The following is a 23913-nucleotide window of genomic DNA, read 5'->3' on the forward strand; positions in this document are numbered from 1 at the left end:
TAATCCAGAAGCCCCGGAGGCAGCCCAGCGCTATGAAGACAAGCAGTCGCTACCTCTAGAAGCAGAGCTAATTGGTTTCAGCTTTGGTTGGAGACTGTTTTCATTACCCTTTTAAAAAAAATTTTTTTAATGAAAGAGATCAGTCAAGTAAAAGGGCTCAAAAGCATTCTGCATGAACAGAAATTCAGGGTTATTTGGAATTACAGACAGGCTCAGTCCAGCCAGCAGGACACTGTCATAGACCTTTCCCTGTTTTGGAAAAGAAGATACTTCAGAAACCAGATGTCAGTCTGGAGCTGAGACCCGAGAGCAAAGGACATGGGGGACACTGCAGGGCTGAGCAGTTAGACTGTTGGGTGTGGGAGTGGGGGTCAGCCGAGGACGGGCAGTGAGTGAGGGCTTGTAGCGGGGTTCAGCCGGCCTCCTCCAGAGACCTGTGGTGCTTGGCTACTCATGCCCCACCTCCACTGTCCTGCCAAGGGACAGACCTCACCTCCCCAGCTGCTTCCTTAGGAAGATCTTTTATGTGTCATTCTCCCAGCACCACCCATAACTGACAGTCACTGCCACCTTTTAAGGAAAGCATCCAGGACAGGTTAACTTAATAGCTTGTGTGTATTACCCAACCCTCCCCCTCCACTCCCATCCCAGGGCTTGGGGTCCACATGTCTTAACAAATGCCTTCTACCTTTTAAAAATGGCCAAAGGTGTAGTGTCAGCATCATTAATGGAAGTCACTGAATCTGAGTACCAAGATGCCTGGCCAGGTTGCTTTAAGAAACCCTGGGAGACATCTTTGAAGCCCTTTGAATGGACCAGATTTGTAGGCTCATAGGTTCTTGGAGCTAAAAGGAAACTCAGGGGACATCTGTTCTGTGGGTGAGTACCCACGCCAACATCCCTGATTTCCTGAGCACTTGCCCTGGTGTTGATGCTGCCTCTCTAGAGAGGCAGCCCTTCTCTGGAGGGGCTTGGAGGGGAAGGATGGCCCTTCTCTAGAGGGGTCTGGGGGGGAGAGGCGGCCCTTGTCTAGAGGGGCCTGTGGGGGAGAGACGGCCCTTGTCTAGAGGGGCCTGGGGGGGAGAGGCGGCCCTTGTCTAGAGGGGCCTAGGGGGGAGAGGCGGCCCTTGTCTAGAGGGGCCTGGGGGGGTGAGGTGGCCCTTGTCTAGAGGGGCCTGCGAGGGAGAGGCGGCCCTTGTCTAGAGGGGCCTGCGGGGGAGAGGCGGCCCTTGTCTAGAGGGGCCTGGAGGGGAGAGGCGGCCCTTGTCTAGAGGGGCCTCGGGGGGAGAGGCGGCCTTCTCTAGAGGAGTCGGGGGGGGTGAGAGGCGGCCCTTCTCTAGAGGGGTCTGGGGGGAGAGGCGGCCCTTCTCTAGAGGGGCCTGGGGGGGAAAGGCGGCCCTTCTCTAGAGGGGCCGGGGGAGAGAGGCGGCCCTTCTCTAGAGGGGCCGGGGGGGGAGAGGCGGCCCTTCTCTAGAGGGGCCTGGGGGGCAGAGGCGGCCCTTCTCTAGAGGGGCCTCATGGGGAGAGGTGGCCCTTCTCTAGAGGGTCCTGGGGGGGAGAGGTGGCCCTCTCTAGAGGAGTCTGGGGGGAGAGGTGGCCCTTCTCTGGAGGGGCCTGGGGCGGAGAGGCGGCCCTTCTCTAGAGGGGCCTCATGGGGAGAGGCGGCCCTCTCTAGAGGGGGCTGGGGGGAGAGGTGGCCCTTCTCTAGAAGGGCCTAGGGGGAGAGGCTAGGGGGGTGGCTCTCTGTATCCCAAACATAATCTGTCAGCTGTGAGTTCAATGTTGAAGAATTGACAATGTATATTAAATAATGTATCTTTATGAACAGAAACACAAGTAAAACAAGGTTATGTATTGATCGGTTGCCAGATTGTTGCCACCAGAGAAGATGTGACCAGAGGCTGACAGGAACCTGACCTTGTATTTCCCCTGGGGACGGTGGCTCAGTGTTCACTAATACAGTGTATGCAGGGACTCTACAGAACATAATTACTGCAAATAATAATTGACTGTAGATCTGCTTCACTCCTCTCTCGTAGTTGGTGGCATTCTAGCTTGAGAAAATGGGTTGAGTACACTGACCTCAGGGGAGACATCTCGTCTTATTCTGAATCAAAACGTTTGGCTGTGAGGTTGCAAGAGGCACATTCACATTAAAATGCTGTGCCTTTGAAACCTGGAGGGAATCAACTCCCCAAACCCTCGACATCCAACGATGCGCCAGGTAGAGAGTGGGCCTGGACCTGGCAGCAGGACGCTGGCTTCCGGCATCTCCTTCCCCTCGTGGCTTTCCCTCCATCCATCTGCCTGCCGGTGGTTGGAGAGCCCCTGCCCCTGCCAGGTGTGGGGCCAGGCTCTGGACGCCAGGGATGGATGGCACAGTCTCTGCCTTCGTGTGGCTCACAGGCACATGTGGAGGCAGAATGACTCTGCAGGGCGACACTGCCCCGATCACCTCTGCCGCTGCCACCCTCGCCATCTGGGGCAGGGCTCCCTGTTGTAACACACCGGCCGCTCAGGTCCAGACAAAAGTCCTGCCTTTGCACAGCTCCTTTAGCACGCCAAAACAAGCCAAGCAAAACAAAACAAACCTGTATGACCCACTAAGTGAAAACACAGAGAGGTAAAGGCTGAGAATGTAGGAAAAGTGAAACAGGCCACAAGCACAGGAGCAGCTTTCTGGCGCCATGACTCAGCCTCCTGTCCCAGTGGGGTACCCTGCCTCAGGCCCCAGAGATCTGGTCCAGCTTCCCAGCACCCTGCCGGGTTCCTCCCTTCTCAGCTCCCTTTGTGACTTTGAGTGTAGGGTGCCATTCCTTCACCTCCACTCAAGGAGCCTGGATCAGGCTCCTTGGTGTCTTGTTGCTTCTGGAACTAAGACGAGAAGAGCTTCTTGCTCTGAAGAGCCACATGCGTCTGGTTGTGCATACTACAGTTCATGGATTCCTTTGAGTTCATGTCACATACTGGCCTGGGTACTTTCCCTGCTAGGTCCAGGTTAATACAAGATTCCAGTTCTTTTGGTGTCTGCTGTTGTGTGCCCAAGTGGGCCCAGATGCCTCAGGTCTTCACTTAGGCTCCGACATTGGTGTTGAGTCAGAAACAAAGGCAGGGAAATCCTCCAGAGTCAGCCATTTGGGAGACGCAGGTCAGCAGAGCAGAGTAGGCCCGGAAGTTCTTCTTGTTCCCTCCCTTGCCCATCGTAGAAATTGCCAAATGGGTTTATGGTTCTGAGGGACTAGATTATTTCCTTCAAGAACCAGAGCAGTTTGACAGGAAGACTTGCTTTCAAATATTTCCTCTTCACGCATTTGCTGACCAGATGGCTGTTTGGCGCTGACTGTGTAAAAGGCTCGGACTTGCACACCAGCTCGTTCACCAGCAACCTGAGGGCAGGTTCTCAGCCTCTGCGTCCTGCTTTGCTCCTCAGCTCCTACCCCCAGGGTCAGGCCATTCATGGGATTCTCTGTTGCTTTGTGGGTAACACTAAATGAGATGGCTGCTTTCATAAAAATGTCAGACTCAAGGATTGGAGACATGAGCATGTCCAGATCATTTCCAGTTTAGGTGCTGGCTCCAGGGAGCTAATTGGAAAGGAGATTGTTAGCTGAAACAGGAGCAAAAATGAGCCAAACTGGGGTTTCTTGAGGTGATTTATCTCAGCTAAATATGTCAGTTGTTTGTTTGTTCTAAAAATATCGCTAGAAGGATGAGGAAATTTGTAGATTGTTGACACTTTGACTGAAATGAGAAGCAAAATGTAACTGATACAGGATCTAACAGAAGTTCCTGTCTGTCACAAAGAGAAGAGACAGGATTAGGATACCAAGAGACGCAACTGAGCTGTCAAGAGACGGGCCGTGCGTCCGTCCCCAGCACCGCCACTTGCACATGGCCTCCCACCGAGGACACGGGGCTGTTGTGCTCTGTAGTGTGCAGCATCTGCTCCTGATACGTTGACCCTGAGAAACTTTCCCTTACTAAATAAGTGTGGTCTCGATTTTCCCAGGAACACGCAGATTTTGGAGTCTTAGCTGAGATAATGCAGCTCTCTCGCTCAAACAGATAATGAGACCAGGGTAGGAGAGGTGGCGTATGACATCCGCAGTCATGACGGCTCATCGCGGGGCATCTCCTTCTCAAGCAGTCATGGGCATTGAAACTGGTCGGGTTTCTTTCCTTCCTTGGTGGCTAAATAAACCCACGTTTACCAACCAGCCACCTGGATCAATTACTCAACAGGGTCTTTATTCCTAGAGAAGATGTGGATGCACTTGGGATTAGAGGTACACCCTTCAAACCCTCCTTTGGTGGTTCTTGGCAAACTGACCAGGAGCCAGAATGTGACTTTGGTTTCGTAAAGGTAACCAGGGACTCAGATTTGACCTCTGAAAAGCTTGTAGACCAGGGCTTTCCAGCTGCAGCCAGCGAGCTGAGGTCCTCTAGCAGAGCCCTGTCAGGCCAGGGCACCCTCCCAGACAGTCCTCAATGTCTTGAACCCAGCCCTGTTTACCTGCCTGCCTCTGGGACATGTGAGTTGTGGGCCCCTAAGAGGAACAAAGTTGTGTTGGGATGAGTCCTCTGTGCTCTGCAGACATCAGGCGGTGCCCTTTACGAGATGCCCTGGGTTTGTGCACTGAGAATGCCCTGGTAGGCCCTCAGTGGAGACATGCATGGAGGACTGGGACAGGGTCATACACTAGGATCCTGGAGAATCCCTCCAGAAGGAAGGGAAACGTTCTGTTCAAGACCAAGATGGGCTTCCCCCTATGTGGGACATGACTCTCAGGGGATAAATCTCCCTGGCAACATGGGACATACTCCCAGGGATGAGCCTGGACCTGGCATCGTAGGATTGAGAAAGACTTCTGGACCAAAAGGAGGAAGAGAAATGAAAGAAAACAAAGTTTCAGTAGCTGAGAGAGGTCATTCCGGAGGTTATTCTTATGCATTATATAGATAGCCCTTTTTAGGTTTTAGTGTACTGGAATAGCTAGAAGGCAATACCTGAAACTGTTGAACTGCAACCCAGTAGCCTTGATTCTTGAAGATGATCGTATAACTATATAGCTTACACGGTGTGACCATGTGACTGTGAAAACTGTGTGACTAACATTCCCTTTATCCAGTGTATGGACAGATGAGTCAAAAAATGGGGACAAAAAGTAAATGAATAATGGGGGTGGGGTGGGGTGGAAGGGATGGGATGTTTTGGGTGTTCTTTTTTACTTTTATTTTTATTTTTATTCTTATTTTTATTTTTTATAGTAATGAAAATGTTCAAAAATTGATTATGGTGATGAATGCACAACTATATGATGATACTGTGAACAATTGATTGTACACTTTGGATGATTGTAGGGTATGTGAATATATCTCAGTAAAATTGCATTAAAAATAAAAAGACCACAGGCAGAGTTGCCGCTTATATGTGAGCTTATTTTAAATGGTTGTTCAGAATTTAAGAACAAAAACATCCTGCATGCTCTCAAAATTCTTACTGGAATGAAATAAACACAAGGTAGAATTCCCTAAGTGCAGAGGCTATAGGGACTCTTTTCCCGGGGGTCTTTAAAAAAAAAACAACAGACCACTGAAGGTTAGGGTAGAGAGTTATAAACTAAAGCAGAGCTTCTTACCCTTAACGTGCCCTCGAATCACCTGGGACTCTTACGTACATGCAGATTCTGATTCATAGGTCTGGGATGGATAGAGATTCTGCATTTCTCACAAGCTTGCTGAGGACGCTAAGGTGGCCTGCCCTGGAACACACTCAGTAAAAGAGCCTTAGAAGACCTCTCGATTATTTGGAAAAATACAGTTTTTTTCTAATGAGCTAATGAAGAGCATGTCAATACAGCAATTAGGTTAACCAGTAGATCTAAGAAATTGTAAATTTCCTGTGTTGCAAAGAGAGATCATTTGGTGACATTTATTGAATAGTCGCCATTAGTGAGACCCCAAGCAGTGTTTTGACATCTGGCAGGAACAATCAGTCCCATGAGCTGGTTCCAAATCTCCCCTATCCCTGCCAGCCATTGTCAGAAGGGCCTCGGGGTGGTTTGAGGTCTTGGCTCCGGGGTCTGCACAGTGGTAAACCCGGTGTCACTGGCTCACTTAGCGGTGATAGGCCCTGTGGACTGTGCCACCGCAGGCAGCTCACAGGACAGTCACAGTACTGATTTTCAGCGACTATCCCCGGAACCAGTGCTGCGTTTGCAAAGAACCCCGCCTTCAGGGATTGGACTGCTTCAGAAACCCAGCCAGGAGAACAGTGGCTCCAAGACCAGCACGCAGTAGGCCATCAGAAACATTGGTGACAATGAATTGAGATAGCTTTCTTTCAAGCCTCATTGGAACCTGAAAGAGGGGTTGGAGTATTTGATAACAGATCTCCCTCTGAGCAGCGATGGGCTGCACAGGGGCTGCTGCTTGCTCCCGTTCAGACTTGGGTCCCAGCTGACTCATCTGGCTTCAAATTTCCATCCCTCTTCTTGTCACCATTCAGTTTTGGCATATCTCTTTTGATTTCGCTTACCATTCTGATCTGCCGGCTGCCTAAACATCTCAATTTTAAATTTCAGTCCAACATACTGCCCTACCCCCCCCACTCTGCCTGATCTGCTCTTCCTTTTACCTGGTGACAGGTGCTCACTTTCCTTGGGGTGTTTGGCAGTGAGCCCCACTCCAGCTTTCAGGACAGGCTTCCCAGAAGCTGGAGATGGGGAAGGCACCAAGGGCCCCTGGCCATTGCCCCACTTGGGCAGATACCCCGTGCTTTCTGCACAGCTGTTTTGTATCCCTGCCTACATTCAGTAGATAACAAAGAGCAGGTCCTTGGCAAGCTGTGCCCAAGGGTTCACAACCATAGATGAGCACAAAAACCAAATGTTCAAGGTTCTCATGAATTTATTTCTAAATCAGCTGTCATGAAGGCAGCATTCACAAATCAGCTACTGAGTGAGGGTTTTGTGTATTGATATGCATATTGCCTTCCTTGATGCACTTGAATGCAGTTTTTCTACTGCCCAATGAGCCTGGAGAGAATTCTTACTTAGTATTTCTCAAAATGTTTCTAATTTATTTTCATGGAGAGTTCTTCAGCAGAAAGCTTTGTGAGTCCAGTTAAATTTCAGAATTTAGAAGTATCTACCCTTTTAGCTTATCTCAGGGCCCACCAGTTGTGAGTCCGAGACTACAGTCAACCTGCCTGGAGCTGGCCATGGACTCTCGCCCTCCCTGGCCGTGCCCGTGGGGTTCCGTCTGCCTGCTTGGAAGGCCCCTCCCATTCCAATCTGTGACAACCCCACTTCTCTATTGTCTTCCATGATTCCCATCCCCAGCAAAATCTGTCTCCTGTTCACACGCCCAGGAAACTTTGTTAGTACATCAGTTTGCATGCTTCACTTATCAGGTGTATATAATACTGGACTGTGAGCTCTTTGGGGTTAGATACTACATCTTATTCCCCTTTGTAGCCTCAGGGGCACAGTAAGCACTTTTTATATGTTTGACAGAAGGATGAACAAATTCAAATTCATTATGAGACATATAGATGCATAGGTATCCAACTGTGCAAATGTGGAATGAATAGACAGATGCAGAAAATATTTTATACCTATGAGATAAAGAAGAAGATAGAGTATGCCTGCATATGAGGGTCATGGAAGACACCAGAAAGTGGGATTTTCACAGCTGGTAGAGGGAGGCGGGTGAGGAAGGGCCTTCCAGGCAGGCGGATGGAACCCGGTGGGCATGGGCAGGGAGGTGTGAATGCACAGGATGAGCCCAAGGACTGGTGACTGGAGCTGGGCCTCAGGAAGATGGGGCCTGGGTGATGCACTGGAGATGAGTGTCAGGGTTGGAGGCGAATGTCCAGGAAGACAGGAAAGTCTAGACCCAACCCTGATGAAACACCACTTTGGTACGTCCCATAAGGTGAGCAATGAAAAGTCACACTACCACATGCCCCGTAGCTTCACCAGGGTGGTGGTTTCTGCTCTCTAAACTCTATACTAAGCCAAATGCATTTGTTATTTTAAGAATTATCTTGGAATTCCTAAAAAAAAAAAAAAAAAACAAATATTATTTATAGTGTAAAGTAAAACGTTGATTAACTAGATCCTTCAAATGACTAGAATTTTTTATGCACCATACTTTTGGGTGAAAGAGGCAAGTCACCAAAAGCACAGGCAAGATTTTAAAGAATTATCTGTGATACATGCTAGGAACAATACCCCAGCAGCCCACACTCCTGCTCCCCTATGGCCTAACCAAAGTTTCAGGGCCACAGTCTGTCCTGAAACCAGAAATCCTGCTTCATATTGATGGTTAAGTTCTTTCTCCCAATTGGACCTTAAGTTCTTTGAGGTCAAGGAACTATATCTTATACCGCTTTGTAGCTCACACAACATCTAACACAGGTCTTTGCACATTTTAGGGTTTTAAATATTTGGTAATGGATTAGGAAAATATATCTGCCTATAATAAAGCCACATATGTATCTTCATTGGTGTAGGTAGAATAGCTGGAATATTTTAGGTCATTCTCCTCTGTTTCATGTTCAGTGCTTTTGAATCAGAAAGATTTGGGTTTAACCTTCTGTTCTGCGAGTCACTAGCAGTATAAGGTTGGGCAAATGACTTAACTCTCAAGCTAATGTGCAGGGATGTTGTAAGAATTGGTGATTAAATATTTAAGATGTCTGACACCTGCTGTTGTTATCGTTACCATTACCATTTCACTTCCTGGCTTGTAGCTTGTTATTCCACAGTTGTGAGTCCTTGTGTTTTCTGTGACTGAATTTCCATGTGGGAGGTTTAGCTCCTATCATTATAAGGCTGGCTTCAGTAAGGGGGTGCTGTTTGACTTGAATCTTGAAGTATGAGTAGGTGCTTAACAGATGGAAGTGAGTGGAAAAGGTCTTCCAGACCGAGGGATCAGGATGTACAAAGACCTGGAGGCATGGAGAACTGGGGAAGGTGGTCTTGGCTGGAGTGGCAGATGACGGAGACGGGCAGTGGACAGGCCAAGGCGAAGCATGTGGGCAAAGCCAGATCATGAAGGGCCTTGTGTGATGCTAAATTTGGGCTTTATCCTGTGGGTGAAGTGGAAGTGTGGTTATCAGTAGTGTAGTCAGATTGGCAAGGTTCTTTTATGTGTGATCCTCTAGTCTTCATTAATTTCCTGCAAGTTTTCAATAAATCTCAGCAAAATATATCTTTTTTCAAAAAAATTAGGTTAGTGAACTTTGAGCCATGTGTAGGGGATGGGAATGGACCGTTTCCCTAGTATGTGACAACTTCTTATGCTCCAGAGAAAGGTCTTCCTTAATTCCTTGTTGTACTTGGGTGATGTGGCCAGCTAAGCGCCTCAACCTGCCAGTCTCTTTTACCCTCTTTGTGAGATTGACAGTCATATTGAGGTGTATCGAATGCTGGTTTTGTCTGAAGTGTTTTTTTCCCTCCTTCAGGGTTTCCTCAGTAGATTGACTCTGTCATATCCTTGGACATCAACTGCAGCAAATTGATGTTAATCGTTGTTTGTGTACCCTTCATTCCTCTGCTAATGTAACATACACCCAGCCAGATGTTTTCGAACAATCTTGAAATGTGTGAGCAGGGTTCGGCAAATATGATGACAATTATCACTTGTTCTGTTTTCAGTATTGTTTTCTGTCTTATAAACAAGTGGAGGTTTGAGGAATGGTGGAAAGAAGCACAGTCTCCTTGAGGCAGCTCCTCCTTCTTCTGCTTGTGCTTCCAAAGCGGTGTCAGAGGCAGGCTCACCGGGGCCTCCTGCCCGTCGTACTGGAAATCCCTGCCCAGTGGCCCAGAGGCTTTTGACTTTGCCTGTGCCCCTGCTCTCCAGCTCCTTTTCTCTGCCAGCCTCTGCCATGCTGTTCCTCTTTCTTCACTTCCAGGTGCCTTTTCCATCATTTGTGCTCAGCAATTCCACTATTGTTCTTCCTGTCTGGTTCTCTTAAATCCAGCCCACACCTTTTCAACTCCATATCCTGAGTCAAGTGTTTGAAAGCTGTTATTTCATGTTAATTAGAAGTTCTTTTTCCAGCCAAGAAGCCTGGCACAGAACAGTTCCCCCAAGCTGAGGCTCAGAGGCGAGCTCTAGCTTTTTGTACTTTGGGTACAGTTAAAGGGATCATGGGTAACTGCTGTTAGAACCACCCTGCTGCCTGCAGTGCAGGGAAGTCTACCCACCCCTCAGGCCCTCTCTGGGGCAGGCAAGCTCCCAGCTCAGCTAAGCCAGGGGAACTCTGTGTGCCTCCCAGAGACTCTACGTCACCACCTGCAGCACCCGTATGGCCTCCCTGGGCTCCCCATGGACCTAGGTGGAGTCTCCCCTGGCCATAATTGCTTGGCAACCACCTCTCGTCCAGGAGGGTCTCTGGGCCTCCAGCTAGGCCTCCACCAGATGCTGACAGGTGAACATTTGGCCACTGCTTCTTCCTTTATAACATGTCTCCCAGGTGACCCAAATTTAGAGGGAGGTTCTGGTGGAAAAATACTCCTACCACATTCTGGACTTGTGAAGACACCATCATGAGTCTGCTTCTGGCTCCTTACAACCCTGTAGGCAATCCTAGCAAGGCTTCCGAAGGCTTTCTGACATCTTCTTGAGATGTTTTTTGAGCAGAAGCCAAAGCTGTTCTCACTTCTAGTGCTGCTCTTTATGCCCACCTGCCTGTAGATTGGGGACGGCATCCATCCCATTACCTGGTCCATCATCCCATCATCCTTGGCTACTGCAAACCAGGCTCAAGGGGCTGCAGCCCACCCACTGGGAGCCACCAGCACCCTCTTGGGAACGGGGCCTATATAGTCAGAGATACGAAAGAAACGTGTTTGGCCAACGAATGGTACTGAGAGGAGTAAAGGGGCCAATGGGATGTGCGGCACAGAATCGTGTGGGTGAAATACTAGACTGCTTATTGGCAACAGTAAAGACTCACTGTAGTTTCTTAAGCTGGAGAAGAAAATGATTTTTAGAGATCTTTATAATAAGGTTTCTTAAAGAAAGGCTGTTCAGAGGACAGGGAAGCCATCAGGAAGGTATCTGCACCCGTGACGGGGCCTTTGCCGGGACAGTGGTGATGAGCTCGGGGACCAAGAGAGCTGATGTCTAGAGCCGTGGCGTAGACACATAGTAGATTTGGGATTGGGATGATTCTGAGGGGCCAAGAAAGACGAGAAGGTTCTACACTTAGTGCTCAGAAGGTCTGGATAGAGGATGAAGCCATTGGTGGTAAATTTTTTTAAATGGGAATAGATTATGGAATGATTTCTTGACTTCCGAGCCCCTAAATAGTAGGGCTGGGGAATATCAACGGGGAAAGGGCCTTAGCCAGATGCCACCCTTTTTTATTCACCTTCCGTTCAGGGTTTGCAAAGTTGCCCAGATTCACGTAACAAGGCCACTTGTAGTTATTTATATCAACTGAGTCACATCTCTTGTGTACTTCTGTAAATAAGGCAAGATTCCCTTTTAATAGATTTTTGAATTTTCACAAATGAATTGGTTTTGTTTCAAAAATCATATTCTTAATAAAAATCCCTGTGTTCTGAATAAAAGTAGCCACTCTGATGCTTTTAACCTGACCGCAAATAGTCATGTCATAGTTGCATTTGCCTCAGTGGTGAGACTTATGTGAAGCCATCTGTTGATACGGGAGTTCTAGAATCCTTGACCTTGCTGCCTCCTGCTTCCCTTGGAGTGAGTGCTTTGGCGTCCGTCCCCTTTCTGAAACGAGTACAGTAGCTTCCAGGTCTAGGCCAGACCACCGTGCTTGGGTCTGGCCAGGCTCTGGCTTGAGCTGTGTGTTCTCTCCCCTTGTCTCCTCACCGTAGACTACTGTTTTCCAAAGTGAAGCTGGAATCCCTCTGCCGGGGCCCGGATGAGGCGCTCCTCACTTGTAAGCACATGCTGCAAATATGGAAATCCTGCTACAACCTGACCAACCCCAGGTAAGGGAGGGGCGGTGCCTGGATCCTGCCTGCCGGAACCGTCTCTGATGGGCCTTTGCCCCTGGGCCCTCCAGGTTCCCATCAGGGGCAGACGACAGCGGTGGAGCCCACTCTCCAGTTTTAAGAGGATTTTCTCCCCCTGGCTGATGAAGCCTCCAAACTGAGGGTTTCGTTTGCTTTTGTTGCCATGGTGACCCAGGAGGCTCCATTCACAATTAATCTCTCTCTGATTTCTCTCTACCGGCCATTTACCTAATTCCTCCGACAATTCTCTTCACCTTTCTGATGGTTTATGAACAGAGTGGTCAATGATGTATTTCCAACGGGCTTCTTACAGTAACATTTCAAAGATCTGCCTCAAAAACAGGCTGATCCTACTAAGGAGAGGGGAAATTGCTATTGGCATGATAAAGTACAATTTTCAAAAAAAAAAAAAAAATTAAAATTTTGACTCCTGCAAATATAAAATAAACTGGTATCAAGGATTTTATTGACCTCATTAACTAATGAAGGAACCAGGAATATGTTAAGACCCCTTCAAAGAAGAATTTTAAAAATGTAGATTGATATTGCCAGGAATGCTGTAATGGATTTGTAAATCTATGCAAAAAAATTAATATCCTATAGGGCAATGAAATGTATTGTTTGGAGTTATCTTTCTACAGGGTGGAAAGCAATCATCTGTCAAACAAAATTAATTTGCATTATAATCAGTTTTTGACAGGTTAACTGTCAGTAGAAAGTCAGCCAAAGGTGCACACCCTATAGAATCAGAACGTCCGGGTAGCTCCACTACTCAACACCCAGCATCCCGCTGCAAGACACCCAATCAACTGTTTCACCCACTTCCACAGGACAATTTTTCCTGTTGTGCGTTTGGATTACTAAGTATGTCCTGCCATGAAAAAGAAGAAATTTAATGGAAAGGGACCTGATGATTCAAGTGAATTCACTCAACCCCTAATATGTTTTCCAAGCTCACAGCCAGGTGTATGGACAGCCCATGTCCTGCTCTTAAGAGTCAGGAACCTAACAATGTACAACTCAAGCATAGATGTGTCCCAAGAGGGCCGTCACCCTGTTGTCCCGATCCGCAGGCTGGAGAAGACCCAGCCCACGAGGAGGGGGCTAGGGGGTGGGCAGGGGTCTGCAGCCGGGGCTGTGGAGAGATGGGATGGGCCCCAGGGCAACAGCAGCAATGTGGAGTAAGATCCCCTGTGAGATTGTGTTTTGCAAATGTTTCTGCAGTTTTGTTTTGTTTTCTTTAAGTGTTCTAACTCAGAGCCCTGTTAGGGGGATAGGGCCCTTATGAACTGTTCCCTGGCCACAGGCAGAGTGGGCAGAGCAGGTGGAAGGCGAGGGAGGTCGGATCAGAAAGCCAGCCCCACTCTCCAGGCCCCAGCAGAGCTCAGAGTTGCAAGCTTTAGACCAGAGTCCCCGTCCGTGACTTCCACCTGTGGCAAGTCCTCTACTGCCCAGTGCTCTCCTCTTCCCTATTGGTGAAACGGTCATCATGAAGATGGCCTCTTCCCTTTCGTGGGTACGTTCTGAAAATAAAGACCATTAAAATTTTTTTTTAATTCCACTTTCTAAGTCTGTTAGCAAAAATAGGAAATGCCCGTATGTCTCTTCCCCCCAGATCCCGCACTCCTGTCCCATCAGAAGCAGCAGGATTTGGAGGAGAGTCTTCTCTGTGTAACCCAGCTAACAGGAGTCACCCCCAGGCTGGTTTCCTCATTCCCTTGCCTGTACCCCCTTTAGAAATGAGAAAATAAATCCATCAGCTTTCACAGTGCCAATTTTCCCTCAGTTTTCCACACCTCTCCCACCTCCCCACATTTCCTCCCACTTAGCAACCAAGAATATTGAATGTGAGGAGAGAAAAATAGCAGAATGGGAAAGCTTTTAAAAATACTTAACCAAATGCCTGGGCTGTGTCCATACTTCCTCCGTTTCCTGAAGGATCTTTCAGGGCCAGAGCAGGGAGGAGCCCTGGCTCCAGGCACGGAGTCTGGATGGGGGCGTAGAGGGTTAGGGTGGGAGCCATTGGCAGCTCAGAACTGCTCCCCCATCGCCTTCAGCAAGCCGAGGGGGGCGGGGGGTGGATCGAGCAGCCCCTTATTAGCCAGCTTCCTGACTGGTTTTTGTTTTGTTTTTTTTTTTTTTAGCTTTATTTATTTTCTCTGGTATATAAATAAATGTGCAAATTTAGGCATCCTCCCCAGTATGCTAGAAGTGACCCTGGAAATGGAATGAAGCACCAAGGAGGAAGGGCTGTGCACCGACAGGGGCCAGCACACTTTGCAGTTCTCCTGAGCAGGGCAGCTGGGAACCCATCTGCCTGAGTCTGCAGTCAGGTCCGAGAGGGTTTGAAGAAAGGGTAGAATCGTGTGAATAAGTGTGTGAGCAGCATCCCTTCTTGAAATTAGTAAAGTCCGAGCAGAAAGCATGTTTGCAGGAAGCAGTTCTGTGTCTTCCTGAGGTAGATCTGCCCTGACCTCCTGGCCCGGGGCACCCTGGTCTCTGCACATGCTCAGTTGTGGGGGGGCCTGTGTTCCGTCTGTCCAGACTTTCCCACTCTTCCTCGCCACCTCTCAAATCCAGGGCTCGTCCTGGAGCTCAACAGACGCCTCCAGAGCAGTAAGGCGATGAGGCAGAAAGGAAGACAGGAAGTGAGTGGCCGGATTGGGAAGAGACCCTTGCTTCAAGTTCTCAGCAACCCCTTCCCTCCTCTTTATTTTTGCTTGAAGGAAAATCCCGGTATGAGCTAGTCACTGGACTGAGCTTTAGAAAACTTGCAAATAGTGTTCCTCCTGCTGTTGAGAATGCGTCTCTTGCTGTGAGCAAAATGGTGGGCGGCATTCTCTCGAGTGTACATTTGGCGAGATGTTTGTCGTTTCAGAAGTCTGGTTTTATTCCCCGGAGGCCTGCAGTTCTGCTTGCATTTAGGACAGAAATCTGGCTGTGTTTGTCTTCTCTCGCTTAGTCAACTATGAAGCTCCCTCAGTTCTTGTGCATATTGACTAATCATCAGGTACTTGGCCACTTCAAGATAGTGTGAGTTCCAACCAGACCCTCACCAGAAGTTCCCAGCAGCCTCCGTGAACTGAGTGGCACAGCATTTCAGCCAGGGAAAAGAACAGCCACATTTATGGAACTTCTCTGGGCCAGCACTGTGCTAGGCAATATATTATATGTTATCTTCTTTCCCACATTAGCTTTGCAAGAGCTACTGTTATTTCCATTTTATAGAAAATAAAATTGAAGATCCAAGGGGCTAAATAACTTGCCCCAGTTTTCCCAGTTAAATAAGTAGTAGAACTGTCTAACGCAAAACTCCCTCCACCACAGCAGGCCACCTGTCTGAGTTAACAACCAACTTCTTTTCCTTTATTTTTGTTTTTATTGTTCACGACTTCTTCCCCCTCCCGTCACTGCCACCTGGACCACTTCCTTCATATGGCCATGAGTTGACATCTTCCTGAATCCTACTTCAGTCACTTACTAATGAATAGCAGTTCAAGTCAAAGCAAGGACGTTACCTGGTGCTCCAACCTCAGTTGGAAATTGGAGACCCCATTCCATATGAACAGTCCCCAGCATTTTGGTGGAGCTTCTCTTCCTACCGAGTGTTCTCGCATTTCATCTTCAAAGCAGCCCCTTGAGGCCGGCCATGGCATGTTATATCATCCTCATTTTACTAGTGACAGAATTGAGGCTCGGGGATGTTAGGAGCTTGTCTTGACTCTGAGAGACCTGGAGAAAAAGAGGAGCCCACCCCCGCCCCACATCCCACCAGTTCTGGTTTCCTATCCAAGGCCCCTCGCTTCCCTCCAGAATTTATTGTGTGCCAGGCACTATTCCAGGGCTGGCAGGAGGTAAAGCTGCGACAGGAACTCCAGGGTCTGACTCCTGGTCCACCACTGCTTTGCCTGTTACGTTCAACTTCTGTGTGGGTCTGGAAGATGAGAATTTCCAAGAGAATAGTCCAGTTTCCAGTACAACTGTATCATTACAGTTAACTCTGAATTCGCAGTTCTAACAAGGAACAGAAAATACCCGGATGTGTGATGTCTACAGCTCATGCACCATGGATTTGGGGTTCCTTCTAGTTTGCTTTCCCTAAACCTTTTGCGAGTACCACTGACTAAGAAAGGTTCTCCTCCTCTTCCTTCCATCCTCCTTGGGGGTTCTCCTGGCAGCCTAAGGGCCAGGCAGAGAAGAGGTGAGGGAACTGGGCTTCAAGGAGGGGTGGGATGGGCCATACCAGCTGCTCAAGCCTGCAGTGTCCCATAGGGAGGGGGGCCACTCCAGGCTTTAGAGAGACTGGCCGGGGTGAGGACATTGAGCCACGAGCATTGGTCACGTGACCTACTCATTAGTGACAGAGGTAGAATAAGAACCCAGGCCCCTAGCTGGATTCCAGGACCCCAGTTTCTGGGTTATTCTCAAAGCATTGCACATGACAGTCAATCCTGTACTCTGAAACTTGGTGACGTGGGAAACCTGGAGGTTGTGGCTGAGGCAGACATTTTTGATCCACTTCCTAAGATTTGGTCCACAAATACCCAGGCAAATCCTTCCTTTTAATACTCATTGTGTCTCCTGGAATCCCCAAGGTGATGAAAAATTTCCCCATATTTTGAGATAAAGTCTTCTGAAAATCTCCTAAGTGGAAAGCCATTGAAATATTAACCTTTTGTAATTTGAACATTGAAAAATTAATTATTTGTAATATTTATATTAAGAATATATAAATGATCAGGCCAGTGCTAGAAATATCCAGTCAATAATGTGATTAATGAGATTTTGCATGTATTTTTATGTTGTCTTCTGCTCAGAGACATTTATTGTTCTTGATTGTGGAAATAATTAATAGAACAGTTTCCAAAAAACATGTATCGGATGATGTAATAAATGTAGGCTGACAAATAGTCTGTACTGAAGCAAGTTTCCTTCTGTTTCCTGTGGATTTCTCTAACTACATCACTGGACATGGAAATTGTAGCCTGTAAACCATATTAAGCTTCATACCAAATCTTATTTGTCCTACTTTTAGCAACAGCTGCATAGAGGAAGGAAATTGTCTCCCTTTATTGTAGAATTTGAACTTAACAAAAAAAATATCACGCTTAGAGCCCGCAGGTTGAAGAAAAATGGATTCAAGGAAAAGCATTAAAGGTTTAGACCTCAAGAAGCAGATACTATTTTGAGAGGAGCTGATTTGATAGAATATCATGCTAGAAGGAAAAAAGAAAAATGCTTTTGCTTACAAACATTTGAACTGAAATCCTTTAGCCATGTTTCATTCCCAATCTGGCCTGACGTGGCCTCCCACGTGATGTTGCCTAAATGAGTGGCCTGTTTTGTAGGAGCCAGCTGGAGGCAGGGGGGTGGTTCAGGAAAGATGGGCCTTGTGGCAGGCTGGCTAGAGGGGTGCCCGGTCTGGAGCGGGGCCCAAACCCGCTGTCCGAGTCCCTGGGTGGACAGCGACCAGCCCAGCCCAGCCCAGGAACTGTGGACAAGTGCTGTGCCAGCACCAACTCATCGTGTCCCCTTGCACCTCCTTTTCCTAATCTGTTAAATAGAAATATTAACCACCCGAAAAGTAGGGGACAGTGATCCTTGAATCTGACTCTATCTTGTAACCATTTGGAAGCTTCGAAAAATGTCACATGCCCCAGAAATTCTAAGTTATTTGGCCATTTTTTTAGAAATGCCCCCAGGTGATTTTTTTTTTTTAAACTAATAGACTTTATTTTTTAGAGCAGTTTTAGGTTTACAGAAAATAGAGTAAATAGTACAAAAGTTCACATATACTCTTTCTCTCCCCCCTCATCTTGATGACCCACTATTAATGCATTATTATTAACTAAATAAAGCCCATAGTTTAGGGTTCACGCTGTGTGCTATAGCTAGTTCTGTGGGTTTTCACTTTTCACCACTGCAGTGATGTCAGGCATCCATCATTGCAGTATCAGAATCGTTTCACTGCCCCAGAGGGCTCTATGCTCCACCTATCCATCCCTTCCCAACCCTTGGCAACTCCTGTTCTTTTTACTGTCACTACAGTTTTGCCTTTCCCCGGGTGATTTTCATTTGCAGGAAGGGTTTAGATGCACTTCAGAGGGTAAAGCAGTCAGTTCACAAAGGCAACTCTGAAGATGGTGATTTTTATGAGGCAAAAGGCCACATAGGTGGATGGAGAACCTGGCTTGAAAGTTTCAATTTTGCATCTCATCATCATTCGAAAGGAACTAAAATTAGCAGGGGTCTGTGGGTGTGATCTAAGCTATGGAAGGAAAAAATGGATCCCAGCCCAGGCCAGGCCAGGCAGCAGGGTGCTGGAGAACTTCAGAAACCCCCCAAAGGTGTTTCTGCACTTCAGAAGTAGTCAGTAATGGTTAATTCTGTTTCCTCCCCCACACCCCTACCCCCACCCTCCCAATAACTGATATTTATAGCTGTGTTTTGCAGTGATTCTGGACGTGGGAGCAGCCTCTTAGATAGAACCATTGCTGACAGACGACAGCTTAATACAATTACTTTGCCAGACTTCAGCGATCCCGAGACAGGTGAGAATAAAAAGCCAGAGGGGACGGAATGGGAATGGTGTCAAAGAGAACACGGGGCTGGTGCCGCCAGGGGCTGGGGTTGGAAACATCCCTCACGCAAATGTGTTAGGCGCTCAGTCGAGGTGCATTTTCTCCTGTGTCTTTTTCAAGTGTTTGTTCACAATGGGAGAAGCAATATTACTTTGCCCGACCCAACCCTTTGAAGTCTTTCTTTTTTTTCTCCTTGCTCTTGGGGCTTAAAATTTAAAATTAAAAAATAGGTTGTTCCCTCTCCAGCAGGCTTCCGCTCTGCTTTTCTTTTTCTGCCCCTCCTTGGAGATTTCAAACCTTGCAGAAATTGAAGTTTTCAATTCCTAATCAATGGCACATACAAACATACACATACCCCTGTCAAAAGAACTGTTTGGGAGGCAGGTGGGTTCCAGACTCCTAATCCCACCATCCCCACACAGAGGCCTGCATACACTTACTGCCACTGAGCCAATGTTTACACCTCAGCAATCTTGTGTTCCACGTGGGCCTAAGTGCAGGCAAGTAAATAGACCTCTGTGATTTCCACAACTCCAAGCAAGCACTACTGATCGTAATACCAACTATTGAATGACAATTTGGGGGACTCAACAGATCCATAAAACATAATGAAATTCACTCTGCTTTAAGCCTCAAAGTAGTCTGGGGACCCTAGAGCATCATTTGGAACCTTGTTCTGTTGCGCCCCCCCCCACCACCAGGGGGCCTACCTGGAACTCTGATCCCTTGATCTCTGTCTGGGATGACTGATCTTTTATGGTTGGCTTCACAAAAGGAGCCTCAGGTCCTTTTCCTATCCTTGCACGAGGTCCCAGCTCCTGACAGAGCCCTTCCAAAGAAAGTGAGAGAGCCTCCCTAAAGCATGCACAGCCTAAGCCCAGCACCTGGAAAAATCCATCACTGGTGGAATGGGAGGCCTAGGGCCTCTGGGAACCAAGTGAGGTGCCCGGGCCCAAGTCCGCCTTCAGCCCTTACGGCTGCCTGCAGACTGCATTCCAGCGCTAGCTTCCCTTTCCCCACACTTAAAGTCAGCTTGAGAAGTCTGAGCCAAGGGCCCTGGGGCTCCTAGGTCAAAATGATTGTTAGGTGTTGGGAGATTCACAAATAGTAGATTAGTGCAGTTTAATGTGGCCTGCAGCCACGGCCCAAAATGTAGGCTAAGCCAAAGAGAAACTCATCCCCTGGAGTGACCTGAGCCCTGGATTGGTTGGCAGTTCTTGGTGGGGCCAGACTGCAAACCCGGAGGAGATCCTCTCTTGGAATAGCATGGCAAATTGTGCCTCGTGGGTTCCAGTCCTGCTAGAAGGACTTGTTTAACCCCCCTTGTTGCCAGAAAGGAAAGGTCAGGCTGTCAGGATTAGCCATGTGAGGCTCTGCTCAGACATGAGGGAGAGAAAAGAAGGAGCTGAAACTCACTGTGACCCCAGCAACCACTTTGACTTACTCAAAAGAGCTGCAGCGACTGCCCAGAGTTGCCTGTGTGCCCCTTCCCACCCCAGGCCCCCGTGAGACAGGCATGCTGGGTTCAGACCCCGTCCTTCCGGCTGGCTTGCACCTTAGTTTCCCCTGAGATCCTAAGACTTTAATGCCATGTCACATTGCAAACAGACAGTGGCATAAAATAAGTGAGGTCCTTGTTATTCTTTCTCCCCTTTGCCCCTTGGGACATTTTTCCTGGGGCCCTGAGCAGATCCATCTTCAGGGTGAGCCTCAGAGGCCACGGTGCCCAGGTGAGGTGTGTCTCAGTGGCCCATGCAGGGGACTCAGGCCTGGCCCGTCTTTTCCCTTCTCCTTGGCAGTGCTTAGGCATCTGTGCTTCCCAGCTCGGGGCACTCACTTGGTCCTAGGGGCCCCCATGGTTGGAGTCTATGCCCTCCTTGAGCTGTTGGGGGGACCTACAGCCCCCCACACACTGGCCAGTGACCATTTTATTGTGGTTGTTTTTTTTACCTGTCCATGGAAATCCTTCCAAGGCTCCTTTCACTGGCCCAGCCCCCAGAGCCACTACATGTTGCTTTACACATCACCAATTTCTTAACCAAGAGACCAGGGAATCAGAAGAGTGGAAGGCCATGTTAGGAGACCTTATCACTTACAGACTATTTATAAATGAGAGTAAAACATTCTGAAATGAGAGTGTAAATCAAAAGGACTTAAAAATTAGGAAGGCTCACCTTAAAATGGACAATATCTCCATCTTGATTAACAAAGCCCAATTTTATTAAGTTCAGCTGAGTGGTACAGTCCTAGGAGGGACAGTGGGTTCTTACCCCTACACCTGTGTGGATGGCCTACCGTGTAAACAATCCACAGTTTGTTATTTCATCTTGATTTAATGTTAATAGGTAATATATTTGCATAATCCAAAAGCCAAAACTATAATTCAGAAGGTACCCCCAAGAGGTTTTGCTTCCATCCCTGCCTCCTCTATCTTGTCTTTCCATAAAGGTAACCATTTTTACTAGCTTTTTGCTTACCCTTGCAGTGTTTTTTCATGTGAATAAACATATCATTCCCCATACCCGCTTACATAAAAATAATGCCATATCTGCGGTTCAGCACCAGGCTTTTGTCACATCACAGCATATCCTGAAGTTCCCCGCCACACATCTGTCCATAAAGAGTCCTTTCTTTTTTACAGCTATGCAGTATTCCATGACATTCTGGACTTATCCATCTAGCGTGAGCCCAGCCATTTTCCTCCCCTTTGCCGCAATTCTCAGTTCATGTTGTACTGAAGGAAGCAGCTAATTTTGAATTTCCACCACAGCATAGCTCGTTTAGAAAAGCAACTGGGCTATAGAGCAAAAGAGAAAAGGAACTTAGCCAAGGTAGAAATGGTTCCGAAGCAGCCAGAAGTGACTGTGCCATCAGCTGTGGTCTGGCCAACGGCAGTGTGGCAGTCATGCAGCTCTTTGCCATTCCCAGCGCTCAGTGTGGTTTCCTCCGTCTCCTCTGAAGGACACAGGTGTCTACACGAGCAGAGCCATTCAGGGTTGACGTTGGCACGGATGCATGGCCAGGGAAACAGGGGTCTCCCACCATCATGATGGGGCCAACTCTGGGTACAAAACCACCCACCCTGCACATAGACTCCCTTGTGAGACCACAGGCCCTCTTGGGTCGGGTTGTTGTTTTGTTTTTTTTTTCCTGCAGAACTAAATTTATTTTATTTTTATTTTTTTACTCCCTATTATAGAAAATTTTCAAATATACCAAAATAGAGAAACTATTATAATGAATCCCCATGTACCTACCACTGAGCTTTGACAATTAGTATTCTTGTTTCATCTGTCTCACAACCCACACGTAGTATTTCTAGAGTTTTTAAGTCAAATCCCCAGACATCCTATTTCACCTGTTACAACTTTAATGTATATGTCTAACAGATAAGGACTTTTTAAAATACAGCCACGATACCACTATTACACATCCCTGGCCCAATGTTTTGATTTTGGAAGTGGTTGATGAACTGGAATATGGTGTTCCTCCTCTGAAATTGTCCATAAGCAGGTCTGTTGAATAGCAGGAGAAGGAACCCCCCACTTTCGTCTTTGGACTGGCCCAGCCCACTGTGGCTTATGGAGTAGAAATTCATTTTATTGAAAGCCCCCATTAAGAACGTGATTTCCCCTCTGGTGTCCTCTCTGGCTTTCCTTCCCCGCCACCTCTGTCATCTAATAGGACCCAGCCAGCGAGAAAGAGGGATCAAATGGAGTGACAGTCTTGACTCTGAAGCTGTGAGTCGTTGTCTTTCCTTTGGAATAAGTTGGCAGTTCCTTAAATAGAGGTTGAAAAAAATCTTCTCTTCCTTTTGCCTTCAAAACAGGATGTAGGGTAAGGGAATTTATATTTAGTTACTGATAGGTATTACTGGATACCTATCCAAAGCAAAATATTTCTTTTAACTTGAAATTTTGGTTCATTTGTTTTGGGAAGATTCTTAATTGGTGGTGGTGGTGTCTCCCCATCACTGTCTCTCTGTAGCTAAGACACAAAGGTGGCAGTTACAGCTTCCTTTTCAAAATGCCCAGCAGTGCCCCCCATTGCAGACCACCTTACAAAACTGAGCACAGCGTCTTGGCCTGTCATCGCGCCCAGGTTTTCAAGTAAACTTTACATAAGTGCTTCTCTTAAAAAACAAATCTATGAAAAGTCAAGTTCTAATCCTTTCCAATTGAAAAGCAAATCATTGGTTGTAGAATGTCCTGGTTGTTGTAAGTTAGAGATGTATTATTTTCAGTGGATCAGACTGTTGAATCTGTGCCCAGGTAAATCAGTTATTTTTAGTCCATGATGTTGCTACAGAACAATTAAATAACCAGTGAAAAAACAACAAATTTGTTTTCTCCGAAAAGCACTTGTATTCTATTGTCAAGTAGAAGAACAATTGTGTATTACATGACCTCATTTTCTTTGCAGCTTATGTGAGTATATTAAAAGCTAGTTTATCTTTTTTTCTTTGTGTTTCTAAAGTTTTTTTTTTTTGCTTTTATCCTTTTTTTTTCTCTTTCACTTTTTTAGTGTCAGATTCCTCCTCCTCCTCCTCTTCTCTTTCAAGAACCGAGTCTCCTCTCCACCTGTTTGTATCTTCTCATCTTCACTCTCATCCCAAACCTGACACCTTTGTGTGGCCCCCTGCGGCTCATTCAGTCAGTGACCCAGGTCCCCGCTGGGAACCCTCTCTCTGTAAACACGGTTTTTCCTTTCTTGATAGACCTGCTTCATTTGCATTTATTTTCTGATAATCTTCCTAACTGATAAGCTGGATAGGAAACGCTTATCAATGTTGTCAGAGAGAAAACCTTGCTCATTTGAAAATCCAAATGGAGACCTAAGATTGCAGATATCCGTTCCCAAGTTCCAACCTCCTCTTGGAAAATTAAAGATCTGTTTTGAACAGAACACATGGATGCTCTTCTAGAAGATTAATTCTGGCTCTTGGGTGCTTCTCTGCTTTCCTGGAGTTGATATAAATGCATAAAAATCAATCCTAAATATTTCTGGAGTTAATTTTATTCAACCAGTGTGTAATAATCAAGGCAATGTTGTAAAGATAACAACTGTATGCCCTCTAAATATGTGGTTCTCAAACTTTACACTAAGATCACAAGAGGAGCTTTTAAAAATGCAGATCCCCTGTGCCCCACCCCCAGAGCTTCTAATTCAGTAGACCAGAGGCAGGGCCCGGGAATCTGGATTAATAAAGTGTCCCCTTCATGATTCCAATGCCCATGGGCCATGGACCACATTTTGAGAAACAGTGCTGTAAATTGCTTTCCATCTGCAAGGAAGGAAAAGGTAGGATTTGTGTCATGAAATTGTGC

At 47.1% G+C, this 23913-nt stretch overlaps 1 protein-coding gene across 5 annotated transcripts in view; it reads left to right on the forward strand.

Annotated features, from left to right (window-relative positions):
- Positions 1 to 23913, forward strand: part of TTC7B (tetratricopeptide repeat domain 7B) — a 294097-nt gene that overhangs the window by 213337 nt on the left and 56847 nt on the right. For all 5 annotated transcript variants that reach the window (XM_037832063.1, XM_037832064.1, XM_037832065.1 and 2 more), the window contains 2 exons: positions 11865 to 11981; positions 18459 to 18556. In XM_037832063.1, the coding sequence (XP_037687991.1) occupies positions 11865 to 11981; positions 18459 to 18556 (215 nt within the window). The remainder of the gene's footprint in view (positions 1 to 11864; positions 11982 to 18458; positions 18557 to 23913) is intronic.

Source organism: Choloepus didactylus, chromosome 4, assembly GCF_015220235.1.
Source record: "Choloepus didactylus isolate mChoDid1 chromosome 4, mChoDid1.pri, whole genome shotgun sequence".
Lineage (NCBI taxonomy): Eukaryota > Metazoa > Chordata > Mammalia > Pilosa > Megalonychidae > Choloepus > Choloepus didactylus.